Raw genomic sequence first — 25,582 nt, forward strand, 5'->3', positions numbered from 1 at the left:
TGGAAACAAAATTGAGACAATTTATTAGGAATTGTGGTATTATTGCTCAAGTTTAATTACTTTGACGACAATGGAAACATAATCAAATCTAAGTTGGTGGAAATAATTAGATAAGGTTTGGCTTATTTCTAGTACTTTTCTAATTGGATATGTCCTTTTGTTTTAAATATACAATGACAAGTCTCCATCTTTTATTTAGTTATTGGATGATGTGGCAATTTCTCTTAAAACAAAAGGAAATTCCAATTAAAAAAAGTACTGGAGATAAATTAAACCCAATTAGATAAGTATTTTTTTTTTAATAATGTTATAAATTTTAATTAAAGTAACATTGTTTTCACATGACCTATCATTGACACCTAATTAGACCACTTCTTAGGAAAGTGAGAGCGCTCATAAGTTTGCTACCTTTAAACTAGTGGCATGTGCATTTTATTTCTCAACGAATAATGCTCGAGAGTTGAGACACTAAATTTCACCACTTGCTTCAATACCTTCTTAAGTTGTAAGTTGTGACGGGTGCAAAATCATTTGGAGGACGCTGTTTTTATTATATACCATTAATAAGAAAAAAGTAATATCATCAATGATTTTGATTAAAAAATACATTATTTATTAGATTTTTTATTGTCGTTAGATGTTTATTGTTTTTGAATTAGTATGCTTTGTCTCCCATCTCAAGATATTAGTAATAGCTATTACTACTCCTTGACGTATTATACCAAGATATGTGCTGAATGATTACATTATCGCTTTGCATGTGAAATCTGTGCCAATTTAAACTCTAGTAACTTTTGACAAACCCTTACAATAACATTATCAATAGCCACAGGTGGATTACTATAGCCCGATTATGTGTTTGAAACTATTTTGGAGTCACATTTGAATTCTGCATCACTTATGTATACCTACATTCCATGCAAAACTAACATCTTCCTATAAAGCCTTAGCTCGCCACAGTGCCCCAAAGGTGTGTGTAAGATAATGAAAGTATCATTAGTAATGGACTCAGATAAAAAGTAATATTGTTTCAATTACAATAAACTAGTAATATCCATTATTGTGAAACAAATTATTTCCCTTATATTACTCTTAAAAAGTTGCAAAAGTTTATGGCACTGTGTATTTGATACTTTTCAAGATCTTGTCAATTAAGAAAACAAATAATACGCCTAACCAAAAGAATCCAAATAATACATAAAGCAATTCAACATAAACAAGCAAAACCCAACACAATTAACCTTTTTTTCAATCATTAAAAATTAAAATAATAATAATAATAATAATAATAATCTATTCTGCGTTCACACTATACAGTCTCTTCAGTCTTCACTCATATAAATCCTTTGAATATTCAAGGCCCGTCTCTCTAAAAAGTAAAAACCAAAAACTAAAACAACAAGCAAGTGGGGCTTTAGTTTTAGTTCTTCCTGGTCAGTCTAGACTCTAAAGAAAGACTTTGGAATAGGGGTTTCATGGAGAAATTCAACAAAGTACAAGCTGTGACTCTCAAGAGCCACCTTGACAAGTACCTAGTTGCCGACGACGACAACAAAACGGTCCGGCAGAGCCGAAACGGCACATCGAGGAAGGCCAGGTGGTTCGTAGAACTAGTGGAAGGGAAGAGCCACGCTATCCGGTTGAAAAGCTGGAACGGCATGTACCTAACGGCAACTGATTTGCCGTTCTTGCTAGGCATGACTGGGAACAAGGTGTTGCAGACCGTGCCAGATCGTGGGTACGAGTGGAAGTACGAGTGGGAGCCGATTCGAGACGGCTTTCAGGTCAAGTTCAGGACTTGGTGCGGTACCTACCTTAGAGCCAATGGTGGCACGCCACCGTGGCGGAACTCGATCACGCACGATGACCCACATACCTCGTCGACTCAGAACTGGGTTCTCTGGGATGTCGAGGCTGTCGAGGTCTCTGGGACTGACTTGGTTATCGATTTTCTCCATACGAAGTCGAGTTTGTCTTCTTTGTCCGATGATGTTTTTGGTTCTGAACCCGGCTCGCCTATGTCTGTTATTTCCTCGATTTCGCCGAAGTCGATTTCTAATAATAAGCTGGTATGTTTTTTTAACTTTTTAATTCATGTTTGTGATAATAATTCATATATCTGGTATTAGTTTTGTGTGGTTGTTTTGGTTTATGATTAATAAGCTCGTTTTCTATTTTAATTCCATGTGACAAAGCTTGTTGTTAACGATAGGAGAAGACTTATGGTAGGGTTTAAAAGTTAAAATAGTGTTATCTTCTAGGACTGAAAAATGATTCAGAAATGTTCTGAATTGCAATCTTTTCGACATGGAAAGGATAAGATAAGCCTTCTTTTTAATCTTGGTGTGAATCCATGGGGATCATTTTGGTGTATAGTGATTGGTAAAATTGATTTTTAGTGTATGTTTTTGTCGAGAAAGGTCTCTCTTTGGAATTTAGAATATGTTCATGCTGGCGTTATGACAATCATAAAAGTACATCATCATCAAATCTTACCAGAATGTATTCATAAAATTGTTATTTTTTTTTTTTCATGGCTAAAAGTCTAAAATTATGGTTTTTAATACATATTTTAGCAATGGGTAGGAAATGTTAGATTATCTTTTCTAGAGGACAGAAATTGTAGGTGTGGCACTATCTACGAAAGTGGGAATTTTAACAATAAAATTAAAAAGAAAAAAAAGCGCGTAAATTGTTAACTAATTAATGGAACTATAAAACTTTTAGCATGCAATGTGTCATTTCAAAAACAGTAAAACAATAATTGAGCACCGAGGAAATTGCTCAAATAAAAAAAGTAACTACTTTGGTCAACTCAAGAAATAGTAATAGATGGTCACTAGTGGTCATGGCCAAATGGGCATGCCTGGACCATTAAAAAATCTTGTAAACATAGCGAAAGCCACTTTAATGTAATTTAATGGTGATTGAGTTGGATCACTTTCCAAACTTTCACGCCTGGCTTCAATCAGTCCAGAACAAAATTATGAATGAATGAATCTGCTATGCTGTTCTAGCTAAAGATAAATCATACATGTCCACCAAACCTTCCGCACTAGTTTAAAGTTCTCACTGTAAACTTTGGTCAATCGTGCACTCCTTGTGGTATTTAATAGAGTTGTGTGATTTAATGGTTTTTTAGTACTCTGTACATTATATGGTATTGGGGGTAGTGATTTATTTTGAGACCCAAAAAGAAATAAAGTCTCCTTGGCTGTTATACGTCTGCATGATAAACAGATAGATCAAAAGAAAAGTACAGTTGTATCCTCAATTTTTTGCCTTCGAATTTTTCCTTATAAGAAATGGCCAATAGGCCAACAATTTGCCTAAAAATTTATGAAATGGCCAAATGGATCATGCATATCACATGGTTTTGGTAACTGGTATCCTTGTTGATTTATTTGCTTATTAAAAAAGAAAAAGAGAATAAAAAAATAGAATCACTATTTTGTCTTGTTGTCAAATTAATAATTTATCTTCCTTGTATAGGTGTCACACTCGACATGTATAGGTGTGGGATTTATGGGGATTAAGAATCTAAGATTTTTTTGGTGAAATTAAGAATCTAAGATTACTTCTTAATAATTGGATTTATTGGGTTTTTTAAAAAATTTAATCTTTTTTATCCTCTTCTTCTGGTGAAAATAATATAATAAACTTTACTATGATTTTGTATCAGACGGTTTTTGTTTTTGCTTTTATTATTTTTTGTTTGTTTTCAAGTTTTACCTGTCAATATAAGAATTGCTTTACATCTTTTCTCTTTCTAATTTATTCATCATTGAAGACGTAGAGTGCCGTTTATTCTTTTATCCCATCTTCAGTTGGCTTCACAAAAAATATTAATAAAGTCTATGAGACTATGATTTCTTTCCATTTTATTATATATATATATTTTAAAAAAAATGTTGAACATCAGCCGCATTTAAAAAGAAATTGACGTTTTTGTATCATCCACTGTTTTGTCTATTTTAAGTGATGTGGCAATCTCAAAATGTATTTTTTCTCTCATAAAAAAAAGAAAAAGAAAAAGAAATTGACATGGCCTAACCTCACCACTTGAAATCGACAAAATAAAAAGATGAGGTATATCCAAAAGTTCCTATTCGGCTAAGGAATGACCAAAGACCTACGTTTTATCTCCTTGATAATACCACTTGGCTTTTTTTTTTTCCTATATTTATTTGCTAAATTATAAACAAAACGTTACAAAAGTATAAAACAAAAAACATTTTACAGATTTCAACTTATACCCCTACCATCCTCCATAAAAATCAATAATCAAAGTTTCCTTTTGTTTTGTTTTCCTTGTTTTACTTGGCCTTTCGGCAGAAAAAAACAGGGTAAATTTTTGTGTAGAAACGAAATACTCTAGAAGAAACTAGAAACTATTGACATGTGATAATTCTAGGACACCTAGTTAGACAGGACTTTTGGTGTTATTATATAGAAACTTAGACCCGTGTCAAAGAGTCATGAGGAATGAGGCATTGAGGCGTGTATATCACATTGTTGATTGTCCACACAAGTAAGGAACCAAAAAAGAGATGGATATACGTGTATCAAACCGTGTTGTGACTTGTGACAACTTGGCTGCTTTCATTGCTTTGACTGTTACACATTCAATTTGATTTCTTTCTAGCTAAAGAAATGGCAGCAACACCAAAAAAAAAAAAAAAAAAGCACAATTTTTGCCGCGTTTTATTGCGTGTGATAATTAAGTTAATTTATCACGTGAGTGAAAAAAAAAATAGTAAATTCATTAGTGTTTACAGTTTACATTTTCATCGTTCATAATTTGTGATACTGAATTGTGCAAAAAATTGTGATTTTATTTGTGACCCTGGCATTTCTCGTCGGTAAATATTATACTAATACTTTTTCCAGTTTTCACATCCGCTAGTCTGTTACACTTTCTTACATAATAAATATACCAAGTACAACTCTTGAATCACTGACTTTTCAATATTTTTGCATAACATTAAACTCTTGTCTGAAGTCTGAACACAAAACTAAAAGTTTCAAACTTTCTTACGCACACACAGAGCAAATCCAACATGTTTCGCTCAGGAATGGACCTTTTCTACAACGCCAAGGCGGTGCGTCTCCGTAGCCACCATGACAAGTACCTTCTAGCTGATGAAGATGAAGAGTCGGTGACCCAAGATCGAAACGGGTCTTCCAAAAACGCAAGGTGGACTGTGGAGTTTGTCGAAGGCACAGATAGCATAATCCGGCTCAAGAGTTGCTACAACAAGTACCTCACTGCCTCGAACCAGCCCTTTTTGCTTGGGATGACTGGTCGAAAAGCGATCCAATCTCTGCCTCGGAGGCTCGACTCTTCGCTCGAGTGGGAACCCGTTAAAGAAGGGTCCCAAGTCAAGCTCAAGACTCGGTATGGTAACTTCTTGAGAGCCAATGGTGGTGTACCACCTTGGAGAAACTCTATCACCCATGATGTTCCTCACAGGACCGCCACTCAGGATTGGATTCTCTGGGATGTTGATATTATCGAGATTCAAGTCCAGTCTCCGAGACAGATCTCACAGCGGCCCCCATCTCAACCACTTTCACATCAGGATTCTTTGGATTACGATCCCAATTCACCCTCTTCGGGTTCAATCAAATCCGAGAAGTTTTCTAGACAAGAGGTTTGAGATTTTTTTTTATATAAAAATTGAATCTTTGTAGAAGTTATTATCAATCTTGTGTGGTTTAGTTGTAAAAGTTTTTTACTTTTTATGCTTTTCTTGCTCTGCAGTCTAGTGAATCGAATCAGAGTTCACCACCAAAAACGGAAGGGAGGACTATATACTATCATGTGGCTGAAGATAATGGTGAAGTGGATGATGGAGTTGTGGAGGGGTATTCTTTTACTTTCAAGGGTAATGGGGTTGAGGAATTGACTCGTAAATTGGAGGAAGAGACGGGTTTGGAAGGTATAATTGTGTGTTCTCGAAGTCCCTTGAATGGAAATCTTTATCCCCTTCGGTTGCAGCTTCCTCCAAACAATACAACTATGCATGTTGTTTTGGTTCTAGCTTCATCAACAGGTGAGTTTTAAGTTTTAACCTTCAGTTGGTTTGGTCTTTCTTAAATTTTAAATCGATTTTGTGATAATTAGTGCATCGATGGATTAAAGGGTTAATAGATTTCTTGACTGGCTTTGAATCTTGATTTAGGTTGTGGAAGTGGTTATCGAACAGATAAATAATATGAATCTTTTTCTTTTGTATTGAGTAAATACTAAATAAGTAGAATACTCAATCAGTTTGTAGTATGCTAAGTAGGTTAGTAGACCTGTTTAGCATCACAGTACACATTTTTGTCCCCCCTTTTTTTGTGCTAATGAGTTCTGGCTCAAATGGCAACTTTCCACACCAACCCCACCAACCACCCCACCCCAACAAAACAACCAAAAGAAAAGGAAAAATGAAAAAAAAAACGAAGAAACTTTGGCTGTTGAGAATGCAAGAATCATGATTCGGCATATTATGGGATGGGGTGCTAATTGTATGATTACCTTTGCTCTGATCTGATTCCCTATGTTTTATTATCAAGCAAATGGCACTTAAAAGTGATTCAATAATAGCACAACCATGCTTTGTGAAGCTCATTGTAGAGTGATCAAAACCATGATTGTAGATTAAATATTGAATTTGAAATGCACATGTGTGCTTGGAGGGATCATTTGAGTCTCTGATTGTCCTCTTCATTTCAGTCATTGGTCATCTATTGCATACTAGGAAGATGTGGTCATAAGTGATAAGACTGTTGAAGGATACTGGGAAATTATGGATGAAGATTAAGGTTATACAAGGAATGTACAAAGATTTGTAAAGGTGGAAATTAAGGATGTTAATTATGGTAAATGGTTGTTACTTAGCTGGAGCAATTATCACTCTCTGGCAAGATTGCTTTCTATATCAAATGATCATTACCATGTGATCTACTCGCATAGCTTTTGAATTTTGAAAGGTACCCAAAGTTTTTTTGTTCAATCCTTAATTCTATTTTTACGTTAGTAGGAGTTTTATAGATATAGAGAGAATAACTATACAATGAAGGCTAGCAAAAGAAAGTAACCGTTAGCCATTAGTTGTCAAAGATATGGTTGGTTTGGAGGTTCTATCCCATTCCTCTAGAATACCTGCAATTACCAACATATTTGTAAGATCAAGAGTTTGTTGGGAGGGACCATAGTGCTAGTATGTGGAGCTGTACTATTGGTGAGTTTGGAGGATTTCCAATGCAGTTCATCAAATGACATAAACATTATCAAAAATGTAATTTCATGAGAGTTTATTCTTACTATTTTGATCCTCTTGATTGTATCAAGATATTAGATGTTGCATCTCTATTACTTTCATAATATCACTGAGATAACTATGACTTGACTTGTATTATCTAATTCTTTCATCTTCACCAGCTTTAAGGGCTATAGCGAACTCTTTGTGTTCTTATTTTTTATTTTTAATTGCTCATTTCCATTTCCTAATACCTTTTTGCCTTACCTTTTCTCTTTTTGTTTTTGGTGCATCAGTGGCACAGGACTTCACAAAACGAGCGTCATGAAAAGCATCCTGGGGCGCATTACAATTTTGTTCATATGAATTCACAACTATTCTGTAAATTATGATTCATGCTGCTTCATATGCCACCTCAAAGCATTCAGGAATAAATTGTCACAGGTTACACATCTTACTCTGTTGTGTTAAGTACTGGCAATCCATACAGTTAAATCGAGAAAGCTCTAAGCACATGCTTTTATTTGCCATGATGGGGAGTCATAACTCATATCGGCACTCGTGCCCCATCAATAAAGTTCCTGTTTGGTTCTTCTAGGAAGCTGATTCTGATGATACTCCTGTGGTATTCATCAAAGTTTATGTTGTAAAATATATACATGCACACTCTTCTGCATTCAAGCAATGTAAGGTTTTGTGATTTGCTTCTCAAAAAAAAAAAAAAAAAGGTTTTGTGATTTTGTTTCCCCTGCTGCTTTTAGTTTCTCTTCCTAGGCTTGCTAAAATAATTCTATTGTACAATTATTGGCAGAGGTTTTTTGATCTAATATATTTGATGGTTTAGTATTAATCATGTCATCATTGGTATAAACAAGTGTTTCACGAAGGTGCATGAAATTGAGGAGAAAATCCCGCTGAAGGTGTGAACAACTTCAAAAGATTTGAGTGTATGGAGAATTTGTCAGTGATTGAGAAATCCCGTAGGTTCAAAGATAACTTGAAAACACGCAATGTGTCCTTATGGTCAGCTATTTGAAAATACTTGTTTAGAAAAAGGATTTTAAAATCACGTTTTGATAACATGATATTTAAAAGTGAATGAAAAGCATTCGGTAGAATCTGTGAAAAATAATGTTGCGAAAACTATCGTGTGAATCTGCTTTGCCATCTTAAGAGATGCGATTTAATATCATGTATTATTGAACCAAACTGAGTTACAGAGGTTAACAATGATACCAACTGCATGAGAAAACAATAACTAATTCTTTCCAGCAACCCAAAACTGAAACCCACGAGCAAGCACAACCACGAGGATGATGTGAATCGGTGAGAGTTTGTGACGAGGATGATGGGAATCGGAAGAAAGAAAAGAAATAGAAAAAGAATTAAATAAAGAAAGAGAAGAAATATTATTTTAATGCTAATTGGAATAAAAAAAAAAAAATTTCTATTTAGCTTCGGCTACAGTATGCAACCAAAAATAGCTACCTACTGTAGCTCTAAAGCTAAAATTTTTAGCTATACCTTCAATATTGTAGAGCAATTTTTGTATTTTGGTGAAACTAAAATTGCAATATAGCTATTTAGCTTTACTATTTCTAGTGTTCTCAACATGAGATAGAATTGTTTTTATCGCTAATTTTTTCTAGAAACCAACTCTATCTCACTTCAAGCTAGATAAGGAAAGTAAAAAGATAGTTTTCCAACTCATTGTAAAGACGTTACCAAACATAGGAAAATTAAATAATTTTCTAGAAAATATTATTTGGAAACTAAATTCATTTTCAAGAAAATGTTAATGTTGAAACAAACAAACTTAAAGTAATATCAAGTGGAAATTACATTTTACACTTTAAACTATATTCCAAATTATACTTTATACTCTAAACTTCAAAATACGTAGTTATCACTTATCTTCATGGACTATTAATTTACCAATATTATAGTTTTCACCCCAATGTCAATTCTTCTATTATCTTAGATGGAAAACTCAATCACGTGTGAATCACTTGACCTTGTGCCACTTAAGCAACATTCATGCGATTTACATGTGATTAGGTTTTCTATCCAAGATAATGGCAAAATTTACGTCAGGATGCAAAGTATAACATAAGTTATAATTTATAGTGCTAATTGTGCATTTTGTATTTTGAAAGTGTATGATGCAAAATTTAATTTAGGATATAGTTCATAGTGGTTAAATGTAATTTCTTCTAATATAGACCAATTCACGGTGTCGGCAAGTCAATTTCTAAGCATTCATGCCCATTTGGATTGGGCTTATTGCGCATTTGCGTTTAGAGTTTTACGTTTCCTTTTTAGCACGTATGAATAGTAACTGCACTATTCATGCACATAGATTCACTGTGCAGGAGACAAAGTGAACTGTTCATGCACTATTCACGGGACCCACAACCACTTTATTCAAGAAAAAAAAATATTAAAAATGGGTACCACGGCACTATTTATACATTCAAAAATTATTTTACTACAATGTTTTCAATTTTCAGCTAAATAAGCTGTATCCAAAAGGAGCTTTCATGTTCTAAATATTGTAGTTAACTCTAGCATAGTTAGAGAACTAGCATTAACTGGTTTAAAAAAAAAAAATCATATTTTAACGTATCAAAAAGTTAATTTAACTATTATAATATAAGTATATAACATTCGACGATACAGTACTCCACCTCAATTTTCAACCACAAAATAAGAGACCTGACATGTAAGAGGAGAGAGAAAAGGAAATTGGCTTGATATTTAGAGAAAAGGAAAGTTTGATTGGCAATTTCAATTAAAATAATTTAAAAATTTTAGAGTTTGATTTTTGTGGGGCCCAGCAATTTTTGGGCCAGCTCCATTTATTCGTTGGGGCCCAAAGGCCCAAGCCGAGGAAGGTCATGGCCCAGACACTGTAATGCAAGTACAAAATAGCATTGGGATACAGTCGAGGACGATTCAGTCCTCGGCCAATCCAAAGTCTCCTCGGAAGAAAGGGCAAAAATGGTATAGAAACAACTTGGGAAAAAATCTAAAATATCTGTGCCAACAGAAAAGGGTATGCTGGAAAGTGTAAACGACCGAGGAAAGCTGCCCTTACTGCCATTCAATACTCTGCACCTGACAGAGCCATACTCTCCAGCTTTTTCAACCACCCCCAACCACTCTGGTATGGGCTGATGGGACAAGTATCAGTCTTGGAATGTCGATCCTACACGTGGACGAAGGATAGAAAAACACCGACTAGTATAAAAGGAAAAGAAAGTAATTCATAAGGGGGGCTGGGAAAAATGGCCAAAAACCAGAGCCTCCCAGCCCGCCTCCTGGAGAAAGACTCCTAGGGCGAAAATGACCTAACCATGTATAAACACCACGAAAGACTCACCGCCTGGTGACTAAGGCCTAGCCTTTCAAACCCACGCTCTACAAATGATATTGTTTGGGCCTTTTTACGTGCGAACCCAACACTGTTGTGGTTTGTCACGAATCGTGTCCTTACAATTTTAAAATATGAAATATTTATGTAGCTTTTTTTTTTTTTTTTTTGAGAATATTAATGTAGTTTTTAGTACAAACTGTAGTATCAAGAATCATAAAAAGTAAGTCAAACATTCATTTATTATATTGTTAAGTTTTAATAAAAAATAAAAAATAAAAAAAACCTTATATGAAAATAGTTTTTGCATTTTCCTATGTTTGGAAGTATAAAAAAGAATAAAAAAAATCAAAGAAAAACTATCTAACTTCTTTTATTTAGCTCAGCGTGAGATAGAATTGTTTTTATCACTAATTTTTTTTGGAAATCAACTCTATCTCACTCCAAGCTAAATAAAGAAAGTAGAAAGATAGTTTTCCAACTTAATGTAAAGTCATTACCAAATATAGGAAAATTAAATAATTTAGAAAATATTTTTTGGAAACTATATGTTGTATATACTTGAATTAGTAAAACTTTTTTTTTTTTTTTTTTGAAATGGGGATATTCATTCAATTAAATAAGAGAGAAATCACGATACAAGGCTTCAACTGCTGGTGGGGGAGAGTCCTCCATCCAGTAAACATCCTCCTCTAAAGAGTTTCTGGCATATTGGGCCAAAACATGTGCTACTTGATTCCCACCCCTCCTAGTACAGCCAACACTAACCCATTGCAAGCTCTGTAACAAATGACGAATGTCATCCAAAACAATGCCAAATGGAGAAGTGTTTTCCAAAGAAGAAGAGATAGCCCGAGTAACATTGATATTGTCCCCTTCAACTATCAACCTCGAAAATCCAGCATCCACTCCAAACTCTATAGCTTTTCGGCAAGCAAGAAATTCAGCTTCATCACTGTTGCGCACCATCGGACCGCTAGCAGACATAGCAGCCATTACTTCCCCTGTTTCATTTCGAATAATTGCTCCATACCCTGTTCTTCCTAAGTCGGAAAACACAGCAGCATCAAAGTTCAGTTTAAATTCTCCAGGTGGCGGTGGCTGCCAGATATCACTGATTGATTGCTGAGTTCGTTGCACAACCAGCCGGTTTTGCGCACTTCTAAATTCTGTGATATACTCCTCTGCCCGAAGATTTAAACTACTTGGCACCTTCAGTCGACCACCATGCAGCAAGCTGTTACGTTGACACCACACGAGCCAAGCTTGGGTCCAAAATAAGTCAAGCTCATCATGATTAAGGCACTCCAGCAACTCCTCCATCAATTGCACCATGTCCGCCTGACCATGTCTAGCTTTCTGCAACTTTCTAGAGCTACCAGACCATATGTCTTGGACCGCAGCACAATCCCATAGGGCGTGAACAATGGATTCTGATTCCCTTGTACAAATCAAGCGTTTATCCTCCTGAATAATCTTCCTTGTGGTCAGGTTCACAGCAGTTGGGAGTATTTCATGGCAAGCTCTCCATGCAATGATTTTCACTTTATTTGGGAGCCGAAGCTTCCATATGGCACTCCATATATTTTTTGCAGCATCTTCCATTGATGTTCCTCCTCGGTTAGCATCAGATAGGACCCTTCTTGCTACATGATAAGCGGACTTAACACTAAACAGTCCCCTTGGATCATACAGCCAAAAAATAGAGTCAGGTACATGTCTTCGACTCAATGGGATTTGGCAAATTGCTTCAGCTTCATCCCTATGGAATATTGCCCTGATTTCCTCATAATTCCAGATGTTCAAATCCGGGTTAATCAACTCTGCTACCAGCATCTCACTCCCATCTCTCTGGACCGAATTGAGGACTTTGTTAGTTGGGAAGTTAGGCAACCATCTATCCTTCATAGCATTGATTGAATATCCATTCCCAACCCTCCAACAATAGCCTGCTTGAAGAATTGGTTGTGCTGCCATCAAACTCCTCCACACAAAAGAACAATTAGGAGATTCTTTAGCCTCTAGGAATGAAGATCTCGGAAAGTATCTTGCCTTAAAACATCGATATAGCAGTGAATCAATGCCTTGGACCAGCCTCCACCCTTGCTTGGCCAACATAGCCAAGTTGAAGGCTCTCAAGTCTTTAAATCCCATTCCCCCCTCTTTCTTTGGAGCCGTTAACTTGTCCCAACTCTTCCAATGAATTTTTCGTTCATTGCCAACTTGACCCCACCAAAATCTTGCACACAACCCTTCAAGTTCAGAGCATAATTTCAAAGGGATTTGGAATACACTCATAGTGTATGTGGGTATAGCTTGAACCACAGCTTTGATGAGAATTTCCTTGCCAGCCCTAGACAACAACATTCCTTTCCACCCTTGGAGTTTCTTCCAAACTCTGTCCTTCAACTCAGAGAAGGTATTATACTTAGCCCGGCCAATTAAAGTTGGTAGACCCAAATATTTAACAAACCGGTCCACTTCCTTTACTCCCAAAATCTCCAAAATCTGTCCCTTCTGCGTTTCCGAAGTATTAGTACTGAAATAAGCTGAAGACTTTTCTAGATTGATATTTTGCCCAGAAGCTCTCTCATAAACTTGGAGGATTTCTGCTATGGTTTCTCCCTCAGCCCGAGTAGCCTGACAAAACAGTAATGAATCATCTGCAAACATCAGATTCGTAATCTTTGGTGCACCTCTACAGATAGACACTCTCGTAATCCTCCCATTCGATTCTGCTTTATTTAACAAAGCAGTAAGGCCTTCAGCACACAAAAGAAATAAGTATGGTGATATTGGATCCCCTTGACGAATTCCTCTAGATGGCTGAATCATCCCATAAGGTTTTCCATTCACTAAAATAGAGAAGGATGGAGTTGTGACACAGCTCATCACCCTTTCTATCCAACCAGCTGGGAATCCCATTTTCTCCATAATACTTTGCAGGAAGTGCCACTCAACCCGATCATAAGCCTTGCTAATATCAAGCTTCAAAGCCATAGCGCCCTTTTTCCCTTTTTTCCTGGCATGCATTGTATGAAGTGTCTCATAGGCCACCAATACATTATCAGTGATCAATCGCCCTGGTACAAAGGCACTCTGTGTGGATGAAATTATCTGTGGCAGTACCTGTTTCAACCTGTTTGCCAGCACCTTGGAAATAATTTTATAAATAACATTACATAAACTTATAGGCCTGAATTCAGACATTCTCTCCGGGTTTTGTACTTTAGGAATAAGCACAATATTTGTATGATTAATTTCAGGGAGCATGTTACCATTATTTAAAAAATCCAAAACAGCTAAAACAACAGAATCACCCACAATATGCCAGAATTTTTGATAGAAAAGGGCATTCATACCATCAGGTCCTGGAGCTTTTGTTGGTCCCATCTGAAATAAGGCCGCTTGCACTTCTTCAGCAGTAAATTGAGTGGACAAAAATTCCCGCATGTCCTCAGTCACTTTAGTATCCACTGCATCTAAACACTCCTCCATCTGATCCCCTGCACCTGCCTAAAACAGATTATCAAAGTAATCTGAAGCTACCTGTACCACCTCCTCCAAATTCTCCACCCACTGCCCTTGTGAATTCCGGATGCCTCTAATAAAATTTTTCCTTCTTCTTTGTGAAGCTTTGGCATGAAAAAATTTTGTATTTCGATCACCATGTCTCATCCAATTTATTCTAGACCGCTGAGCCCAGTAAATTTCTTGCTTTTGCAAAAGGTCATCCATCTTTTTGCTCAGACTCAAAAATTCAGCTTTAGAAGCTTCAGTAAGTTCAGTCTCATTCAACCTGTCCAGTTGCTTCTGAGTTTCCTTAATAGCTCCTGTATCCGGGTCAGTTATGGAAGAACCCCAAGCCATAAGATCCACCCCACAAGCCTTTATTTTTTCATGTACTGCAGCCAACCCATCCCTATTCACATCTCCATTCCCCCAAGCCTCCCTGATAACATCTGCACATTCATCCCGCAGCAGCCATGACTCCTCAAACCTGAAACTTCTCCCACGGTGCTGCCTTGGTTGTGAAAAGGATTGAACATGCAATAAAAGTGGAAGGTGATCTGATGCATGAGATGACAAGTGCACAACTCTACTCATCTGAAATCTGTCAGTCCATTCTTTATTGGCAACCCCCCTATCCAGCCGAATCTTAGTATTAGCTTCTCCAGGCCTCTTATTACTCCAAGTGTAGGGATATCCCTTAAAGCCAAGATCATGCAGTTGACAAGAGCTCAATGCCTCCCTAAATGCTTCGATCTGAGAAAATTGCGGTTGTCTTGCACTCATCTTTTCAGATGCATGTAGATACGCATTAAAATCTCCAATCACCACCCATGGACCCACAACGAATGTCTGTAAGTGTTTTAACAATCTCCATGAATTTTCCTTTTGCTGTGCATTCGGCCATCCATAAAATCCTGTCAGATACCAAACAAAGCCATCCTCTTCAGTTACTTTAGCTAAGACATGGTTAGCCGTGAAATTAATAACCTCCAATCCTACATCATTCTTCCACAAGAAAGCCAATCCTCCTCCAGAATCCGGATGTTTGACTATAATTTTATTCTGAAACGGTAAGTTTCCATACAAATTTTCAAAACCCTCCTTATCAAGTCTAGTTTCCATCAAGAAACATACCGTGGGAACTTGCTCCCTCACAATCTTGCGAAGGCTTCGACCTGTCCAAGGGTTCCCAAGCCCTTGGCAGTTCCAACTTATAAGCTTCATTGCTCCCGGCAAGGGTGGCTTTCCACCCTCGCCGATCCATGGTCATTATTTTCATCACCACAATTCAATTTTCCTTTCTTGCAAGTCTGCTTCTCAGCCGGCTCTTCAAAATATTCACATGGACCTCTCTTTCCCAATCTAGGTAGCATAGGAGTATTGCTGAAATCTCCCAAGCCAAAGTCCATTCTATTCACACGGGTCCAAGAACCTTTGGGCTTAACATTAGCTGGCCCATTCATACCCGGGCTTAATGCAGAAGCGTCCAGCCCCTGCCCTTGAGTTTGGATCACAACATCCACCAAGTTGTCCTCCTTGGATTTCAAACTAGCCCCCACGTTCTCATCAATTCCGTTTACATCCATGCTGACCTGTCCCTTCTCTTTATTTTTCTGACCCGTTACTTTAGCAGTTAATTTAGCGCCCTGTACGTTTGCATGGGAGTGGATATGCTGAATATTATTGAGCGTGATTTCAGCAACTGTTCCAGGGTTCACGACCTCATCATTAAGCACTCTTCTAGGGTTTTCAACGGCGCTAGGGTTTCTATCATCATCCAAGTTTACCTCCGCCGCCGTTGTACTCATCGGACCCTTCTGCATACCGTCTTTCGATCTCGTCTCTGCTGCATAATCCGTTACCTCCTCTGTGTCTGCCGACTGACCTGAAGCTTTAGCAGAAAGTGTTTTAGAGCGACCACCTACCGCTCTGAGAAAGTCCCCATATTGATACTCAACTCTTTCACCCTTTTTCTCCACTGCATAATGGCCTGCACAGTGCCTCAAATCATGGCCTAAAAGTCCACAGTAGTGGCAGAAGATGGGTAATCTCTCATACTTGAAAGCTACCCACGTTTTGACACCATCCGAACCAGCAATAAACCCTCCCCGTCGAATAGGTTTTGCAATTGGAAGGGCTACCCGGACTCTCATAAACATACTTATATCATCTTTCCGTTTCCTCCATTCCACCTCCTCAACCTTTCCCAACCGGCTCCCCACTTCCCTTGCTACATGAGGTGAAATCATGTCGAAAGGTGCATCCCATATTTGAATCCATAGGGATGCTGACTCGAATCGAATATTTCCCACCGTCATACCCTTTTTCCACCGTTGAAGTAATAGTAGCTGATTATCAAAGGACCAAGGGCCTCCTCTCATGATCCTCTCCAAATCAAACTCAGATTGAAATTTGAATTGGAATAGATTTGGCCCTACTTCAAGGATTTGCATAGAGTCATTCAATCCCCACGCGCGCCGAATCGTATTCTTTGCTGCAACTTTGTTGAATGACTTACATGTAAGGAATTTTCCTATCAAACTCAAACTGCAACTCTCAATAGCTTCCAATCTTCCGTCATCCGAGATGGCTATAGTTTCTTCTTCTTCTGTAGTCAACTTCATCTTATCCAGCGTATCACACACAGCATCCTCCATTAGGTTATCACTGACCAATTACCCTTCGCACACAGCCAAGGGAGAAAGAACTCGCACTGGAGCGAGAGGAAGAGCTCCACAATAGGGAGAGAGATTTGTTACAATTTATTATAAGTTTTAGTAACAATTCTTTCTTTAGTAAAACTTCTAATTATATGTTTAATACTGATTTCAATTTGGTTTATCTTTCTTTATTTTGTCTGGCTGGGTTTGTTAGTATTGCCTTTTATACTATTTGGGTTATTTATCATAGGTTTTTCTAGTTGGGTTGAACAATTTGGGTTTTTTTCTCTGGCTTGGCAGGAGTTGGATAATTTCTTTGGGTAAACCGCTTACAATCAAATTTAAATTGCTTACTGAAAAGAAGAAAAAAAATAAAATATATGTGTGTGTATATATATATTGATAACCTTTGGGCCAAATTATCAGTTGAAGCAGTGAAGTGCCTTGCTTTGACCCTGGTCATTAGAGTGTGAAGGGGGTTTATGTTATGGTATAAACATAAGTGTGTAGGCGTATTGAAAAGAAGAATATATGTATTCTTGGTCATTAGAGTGTGAAGGGGTTTATCTTCTGGTATAAACAAAGGTGAGTAAAAGAGAGGAGAGCACTGCCTACAGTTACTTTCAATGTTTATTGTTAGTGTTTTTAAGTTTGTTGGGCTTCCCATTCACCCGAGCTCTATGTTCGAAGGATGGGAGAGTAAAAGAGAGGAGAATAAGGGAAAAAGTGACCAAAATAAACTATAAAGTTAAATAGTAACTAAACAAAATGAAACAAATTAGTCAGAAAACTCAAAATACCTAGCTGCTGCACTCCAAGTTTACAAAGTACAATAGTGGTTTCTGTGACAATGATTTGCTTGCCATTATTTTAACAAAAACCAAAACCTCTATAATGGCTATTCACAAAAATTAAAGCCATTAGAAAAGGAAATCAAGGAAGATGATTGTCCATTTCAGGGGGTATAATTTCTGGCTCATGATGTGCCCCAAGCTTTAGAATTATGGAATAAAATCCGCTATAATTTTTAGAGTAATTCTGTGGATTATATAAACTATATTTATTTATTGAGAAATTAGTTTGTTGAAACTTACATTTAGGAGAAAAACAATTCCTATTTGAAACTTGAAAGATAGAGAATGGGAAGGGGGAAATGAAAATGAAGGCAGATGAAAGTTTTCCCCTATTATTATTTTTTGAAATGGTTAGAAATCTCTTAAGCTTTAGACCAATTGGGTCATTGGCATTTTACACTATTTCCAGCGCTGCTTGTATTGTATCTTGTTCAATCTTTTTGATTATTGATAATATGGCCTACTTTTTTCATTTCTCTCATTAGTAGGGACCATATTCATCTATTTGGGCTTCTGTTGATTCAAGATGAACTAGCAAACGCTATAATATATTGCAAACATTAATATAGATTCTGTTTTATTACTTCTTAGTCCCTCTTGTGGAAGTTTCTCTTTGAAGTTTGATATGCATAAGGTAATTGCTTTATGTTAGTTTTGAATGCAGCTTGGTTGATGATTTTTGCCTAACTGAACTTTTTGAATGTCAGAAAAAGCGTGGTGCTAGAAAGACCGTACTGGTGAAGAAGAAACATGGCAACTATCACGTTTTTACCCCACGATTGAGGTAAAATAAACACTAACTTCCTTTCAGATGGTTCTATGTATATAGGACATGCCTGTTATCAGTAGATATCCTGTATTTGGGAGTACCTTTGTGGTCTTTGTTTTGGCTAATGGTGATGTTTACAATTTGCTCCCACAATTATATCTGCTTAAGGTTGTTTGTTTTTGTTAGTGATTTAAGACCTGAGAGAAAAACCATATTAGTTGACGTTTGCATGTCTTAAATATATCTTGCTACCTTGAGAGTATCGTGGCAATGGAGGACTTATGTGTGACCAATATCTTTTCTACATTGTCATAATGTGATCAATTTAGTTATCCTGTAACTTTGAATTAAAGCTATATGGAATCAATGGCTTACTAGGCCCAAATTCTTGACATCTTTCAGGAACTTATTGAAAAACTTCACAAAGGTGAACTGTCAAAAGATGATTACCCATGTTTGAATGACCCGAGTCAAACTTTTCATGGGACGTCTCAGACTGCTGCAATAAATCATGCTTCAATTGCTAATCCAGCTCAATCAAAGCAGACACATAAATGGGCTCGGCCTCGGAACTCTAATGATGGGTATTCAAGGTGCTATTTTCATGCTTCCCTCACATGGGTTTGAGTAGTCCAATAAACTCAATAATAGCCTGCATTATACAAGCCTTCCACCCCTTCCTTTCTTTCTCTTTCCCCAATATGTCGATAGTTATCTTCTATATGTTGTTTGTCTTAACAAAGTGATGCCTTATATTTTTATGTTATCTTGATCTATGTAGATACTTACTTAGAGGACTGGTAGGCATTGGTGGAACTGACATAGATTGATAGGAGCCTTTTCTAATATCTTTCTGTAGATTCTCATCGTCATAATGTTTTTTTTTCCCTGGTCTATAGTGATTCAATTCTAAGACATGCATCTAGCGATTTCTAGAAGATGGGCCAACGGATTTTTGTATTCATCATTGGTGGAGCTACTAGATCTGAGGTATGAAATTTTTTATGCATTTTGTATAGTTTCGACAATTGTCTTTCTGGATTATTTGTACTCATAAAATTTATTGATCCTCAACTTAGAGTTTGTCACAAGCTTACAACTAAATTGAAGAGGGAAGTTGTTCTGGGCTCATCAAGTATTGATGATCCTCCACAATTTATTACAGTGATTAATTTCAGTTCCATTTTTGATTTAGCAACTCCACCTCTTATTTTCCCGACCAACTAAACCTTAAAAATTCATTTTTGATTGCAAAAATTGAAGATGCTGATAGCACATGAGCTTTCAATAAATGGTCTCCAGATCTAAAACATGGGGGTGGCTTTAGGAGGCCCAGTGTTTTCTATACTCCGGTCCTCAATCCAATTTGTAACCATAGATAACATCATTTCATTGTATCCATTTTTTAACATTCAATATAGAACCATTCATTTGGCAATGGCAGTGGTTCTGTATCTTTTCATATTTCAGATGAGCATCTCCCTAGCCTAGCCTCTTGCTTTTTGGCTTTGTAGTGTAATTGACATGGTTTTGCCATTACAGGTGTGTATAATATACTAAATCATAGAAAATAACCAATTTTGTAACAGATAAAACCTGCATCGTCTCTATCTCTTACTATTCTTGTACAAGTTAGCCACAGCTCTTTTGGGCTTTGTTTGGTTTGTAATTTCACTGCATGCTGAAAAAAGTTACTTGAAGAAAATATATTCTCAAAGAAAGTGAAGTGAAAAGGGAATTGACATTTACCATAATCCATAAAAAGTGGGTTTTGAGGTAAGTTACTTTTTGGCAAAAATATAATATTGGTTTTTAAAGTTTGTTTGCTAAGCCCTTTTAATCTTTGAAATTTAAAAAATGAGCACATTTGGTCCTTCCATTAATTTTATTGCCTATGTGTTTAACAGGACATTGACATAACATTTTTTTAAGTGATGTGACAACCTTTTTATTATTAAAAAAATTACATATTACATTGTACACGTCTCAAATGGGTCAATCCAAATAGTTTGGGTCTTTTAAAAGCAAAAATGGAATTTGGGGGAGAATAAATGCCCCTTGTGCAATGCTGCAGAAGAAAGCTATATTCATTTATTTACCAATTACTTCATTGCAAGGCTAGTCTAATTTGCATGACAACGGATCATATGTATTGATGAGATGGGAATCCAAAACAATATTGACCTGATTAAATTTGCAATATGGCCACCTGTTTATGAGGTAGAGTTGAACATAATAATAATTTTATGAAACAAAACTGCGTAGACACTTTAGTTGGGGTGGTTATACTCATGTCGGACATAGTCATTTGACACTTCCGTACACATGGATCTAATGAAAATGCCTAAAAAATATAAAACCTGGTGTAGTAACAAAAGAATTGTCACATGTAACAAAAATAGAACAAATGCGATGTTGGTACTGTTTAATATAACAATGGAACTATCAAATTTGAAAAAAAATAAATAAATAAAGGAACCACTATATGTAAAAAAAAAAACTGTCAAATGTGATATTGGAACTGCACAACGTGAGGATGAAACCGTCAAATTTTAGAAAAAAGTAAGGGAACCACACAACGTGAGAAAAGAACTGTCACATATGATGTTGGAACTGCACAATGTGAGAATGGAATTGCACTATGGATATCAAGTTATAAAACGTCACTATAGGTTCTTAAAACGTCACTATAGGGCTCCAGAATTTTTTTTTTTTTTTTTTAACTCGATTCTGAGAAAGTCGATTTTCAAAAGAGGGGCATTTCCCTATTTAGTTTGGGAAAAAGGGCAAAAAACTAATTAATTTGCTAGAAAAGGACAGAAGCCCATTTTGTCCGTCAAATGTGAGAAAAAAAAAAAGAACCACCAAATGTGAGAAAAGAACTGTCACATGTGATATTGGAACTGCACAATGTGAGGATAGAACCGTCAAATGTGAGAAAAAAGTAAGAGAACCACCAAATGTGAGAAAAGAACTGTCACATGTGATGTTGAAACTGCACAATGTGAGGATGGAACCATCAAGTATGAGAAAAAAAATAAGAGAACCACTCAATGTGACAAAAGAACTATCATATGTGATGTTGGAACCGCACAATGTGAGGATGAAACCATCAAATGTGAGAAAAAAAAGTAAGGGAACCACCAAATGTGAGAAAAGAACTGTCACATGTGATGTTGGAACTGCACAATGTGAGGATGGAACCGTCAAATGTGTGAAAAAAGTAAGGAAACTATCAAATGTGAGAAAAAAACTGTTACATGTGATGTTAGAACTATATAATGTGATAATAGAACTGTCAAATGTGAGAAAACAGTAACTTGGTATAGCAGGTTACTTACTAGTACCCCTTTTTTGGGGGTACCGTAGAATTACTCTGCACGATAATCTTCAGAATACGCAGTTATCACTTATCTTCATGAACTATTAAATATATCAATGTTAAACTTTTCACCCGACATCAATTCTTCTATTATCTTAGATGGAAAACTCAATCACATGCAAATCACATGACCCATTTGGGTCTCTCGACGTCGGCAAGTCAATTTCTAAGCTTTCATGTTCTAAAAATTGTAATCAACTACTTTAGCACAGTTAGATAATTAGCAATAGTTGTTTTAAAAAAAAAATTATATTTTAACATATCAAAAAGTTAATTTATCTATCATAAGATAACATTCGACGATACACTCCACCTCACCTCTCTTACTTTAATTTTCAACCACAAAATAAGAGACCCGACATGTACGAGGATAGAGAAAAAGAATATTGCCGTCATGTTTTTAGCATTTAGCTACCAGCGATCATTTTAAATAGAAAGTACCAGTTGCACAACAGCTCAAATTCATCATTCACTTTACCATTCTCTTCAGGGCCGATCATTCACATGCATGGGGATTAAAACATTTCTTGTCTAAACTCTGAAAAATTCCAACAACAAAGTTTTTTGTTTAGAGTAATGGACCTCTTCCGCAACGCCAAAGCGGTCCGCCTCCGTAGCCACCATGACAAGTACCTTGTAGCCGAGGAAGACCAAGTGTCCGTGACCCAAGAGCGAAACGGATCCTCCACCTCCAGCAAGAAAGCCTGGTGGACCGTCGAGTTTGTCAAAGGCACACAGTCCGTAATCCGACTCAAGAGCTGTTACAACATGTACCTCACTGCCTCGAACCACCCCTTCTTTTTGGGCGCGACGGGTCACAAGGTGGTGCAATCTCTGCCTCAGAGGCTCGACTCCTCGCACGAGTGGGAACCCATCAACGAAGGGTCCCGGGTCAAGCTAAAGACCCGGTTCGGCAAGTTCTTGAGAGCCAATGGTGGTATGCCACCTTGGAGAAACTCTATCACCCATGACATTCCTTTCAGGGACTCTTCTCAGAATTATATTCTCTGGGATGTTGATATTGTCGAGATTCAAGCTCAGTCTCCGAGTCAAAACTCACACCCACCATCACACCAGAATTCTATGGGGGTTCTGAGTTGTTTTTTGTTTTCTGTATTTGTTTTGTTTTTGTTACTTTTTAAATTGAAATCTTTGGTTTTGCTGTAAAAGTTTTTTGTTTTTGTTTTTTTGTGTTTTGGTTTGCTGTCTAGTTGTTCGAATGATGTGAGTGCAGCATCACCAAGGTCAGAGGGGAGGACTATATTCTATCATGTGGCTGAAGATAATGGTGAAGTGGATGATGAAGTTGTGGAGGGGTATTCTTTTACTTTCAGGGGTAATGGGGTTGAGGAATTGACTCATAAATTGGAGGAAGAGACGGGTTTGGAAGGTATTATTGTGTGACCTCGAAGTCCCTTGAATGGAAAGCTTTATCCCCTTCGATTGCAGCTTCCTCAATACAACTATGCATGTTGTTTTGGTTCTAGCTTCATCAACAGGTGAGTTTTAAGTTTTAACCTTCAGTTGTTTTGATCTTTCTTATATTTTAAATCAATTTTGTGATAATTAGCGCATCGATGGATTAAAGGGTTAATAGATTTCTTGACTGGCTTTGAATCTTGATTTAGGTTGTGGAAGTGGTTATCGAACAGATAAATGATATGAATCTTTTTCTTTTGTATTGAGTAAATACTAAATAAGTAGAATACTCAATCAGTTTGTAGTATGCTAAGTAGGTTAGTAGACCTGTTGAGCATCACAGTACACATTTTTGTGCCCCCCTTTTTTTTGGCTAATGAGTTCTGGCTCAAATGGCAACTTTCCACACCAACCCACCAACCACCCCACCCCAACAAAACAACCAAAACAAAAGGAAAAAAGGGGGAAAAAAAAAAAAAAAAAAACGAAGAAACTTTGGCTGTTGAGGATGCAAGAATCATGATTCGGCATATTATGGGATGGGGTGCTAGTTGTATGATTACCTTTGCTCTGATCTGATTCCCTATGTTTTATTATCAAGCAAATGGCACTTAAAAGTGATTCAAAAATAGCACAACCATGCTTTGTGAAGCTCATTGTAGAGTGATCAAAACCATGATTGTAGATTAAATATTGAATTTGAAATGCACGTGTGCTTAGAGGGATCATTTGAATCTCTGATTGTCCTCTTCATTTCAGTCATTGGTCATCTGTTGCATACTAGGAAGATGTGGTCATAAGTGATAAGACTGCTGAAGGATACTGGGAAGCTATGGATGAAGATTAAGGTTATACAAGGAATGTACAAAGATTTATAAAGGTGGAAATTAAGGATATTAATTATGGTAAATGGTTGTTACAGAACTGGAGCAATTATCACTCTCTGGCAAGATTGCTTTCTATATCAAATGATCATTACCATGTGATCTACTTGCGTAGCTTTTGAATTTTGATCGGTACCCAAAGTTTTTTTGTTCAATCCTTATTTCTATTTTTACATTAGGAGGAGTTTTATAGATATAGAGAGAATAACTATACAATGAAGGCTAGCAAAAGAAAGTAACCGTTAGGTGTGAAAGATATGGTTGGTTTGGAGGTTCTATCCCATTCCTCTAGAATACCTGCAATTTCCAACATATTTGAATGATCAAGAGTTTGTTGGGAGGGACCATATTGCTAAGTATGTGGAGCTGTACTATTGGTGAGTTTGGAGGATTTCCAATGCGGTTCATCGAATGACATAAACATTATCAAAAATATAATTTCATGAGAGTTTATTCTTACTATTTTGATCCTCTTGATTGTATCAAGATATTAGATGTTGCATCTCTATTACTTTCATAATATCACCGAGATAACTATGACTTGACTTGTATTATCTAATTCTTTCATCTTCACCAGCTATAAGGGCTACAGGCCTACAGCGAACTCTTTGTATTTTTATTTTTTATTTTTTATTGCTCATTTCCATTTCCTAATACCTTTTTGCCTTACCTTTTCTCTTTTTGTTTTTGGTGCATCAGTGGCACAGGACTTCACAAAACGAGCATCATGAAAAGCATCATGGGGCGCATTACAATTTTGTTCGTATGAATGCACAACTATTCTGTAAATTATGATTCATGCTGCTTCATATGCGACCTCAAAGCATTCAGGAATAAATTGTCACAGGTTACACATCTTACTCTGTTGTGTTAAGTACTGGCAATCCATACAGTTAAATTGAGAAAGCTCTAAGAACATGCTCTTATTTGCCATGATGGGGAGTCATAACTCATAACAGCACTCGTGCCCCCATCAATAAAGTTCCTGTTTGGTTCCTAGGAAGCTGATTCTGATGATACTCAGTGGTATTCACCGAAGGTTATGTTGTAAAATATATATATATATATATATATATGCACGCTCTTCTGCATTCAAGCAATGTAAGGTTTTGTTATTTTGTTTCCCCTGCTGCTTTTAGTTTCTCTTCCTAGGCTTGCTAAAATAATTCTATTGGATAATTATTAGCAGAGGTTTTTTGATCTAATATATTTGATGGTTTAGTATTAATCATGTCATCATTGGTATAAGCATGTGTTCACGAAGGTGCATGAAATTAAGGAGAAATCTCGCTGAAGGTGTGAATAACTTCAAAAGATTCGAGTGTATGGAGAATTTGTCAGCGTGGGTCAATGATAGCTTGAAAACACGCAATGTGTCCTCATGGTCAGCTATTTGAAAATACTTTTTTTTTTTTTTTATTATTATTTTTTTTTTTTAAGGTATAATTTCTACTTTAATCTAAGTATACATATATGTG

General features: G+C 36.6%; 1 protein-coding gene, 1 long non-coding RNA gene and 1 pseudogene across 3 annotated transcripts; all 3 read left to right on the forward strand.

Moving 5' to 3' along the window:
- Window positions 1-1,371: 1,371 nt before the first annotated feature.
- Window positions 1,372-25,332, forward strand: LOC126718683 (uncharacterized). 2 transcript variants are annotated; one of them, XM_050420999.1, is made up of 4 exons: window positions 1,372-2,069; window positions 5,049-5,654; window positions 5,765-6,056; window positions 24,804-25,332. In XM_050420999.1, the coding sequence occupies exons 1-4, from the start codon at window positions 1,476-1,478 to the stop codon at window positions 24,833-24,835; spliced, it is 1,524 nt and encodes a 507-aa protein (XP_050276956.1). In that variant the 5' UTR covers window positions 1,372-1,475; the 3' UTR covers window positions 24,836-25,332. The 2 variants fall into 2 exon arrangements, with proteins under 2 accessions (XP_050276956.1, XP_050276955.1); XM_050420998.1 differs by lacking the exon at window positions 24,804-25,332 and adding an exon at window positions 7,547-8,100.
- On the forward strand, window positions 17,422-19,958 carry LOC126718686 (uncharacterized). The gene is made up of 4 exons (XR_007653014.1): window positions 17,422-18,434; window positions 18,822-19,012; window positions 19,319-19,409; window positions 19,499-19,958. It is a non-coding gene; the product is annotated as an uncharacterized LOC126718686 (long non-coding RNA).
- Window positions 22,220-25,332, forward strand: LOC126718685 (uncharacterized; annotated as a pseudogene).
- Window positions 25,333-25,582: the final 250 nt, after the last annotated feature.

This window comes from Quercus robur, chromosome 3 (assembly GCF_932294415.1).
Source record: "Quercus robur chromosome 3, dhQueRobu3.1, whole genome shotgun sequence".
NCBI lineage: Eukaryota > Viridiplantae > Streptophyta > Magnoliopsida > Fagales > Fagaceae > Quercus > Quercus robur.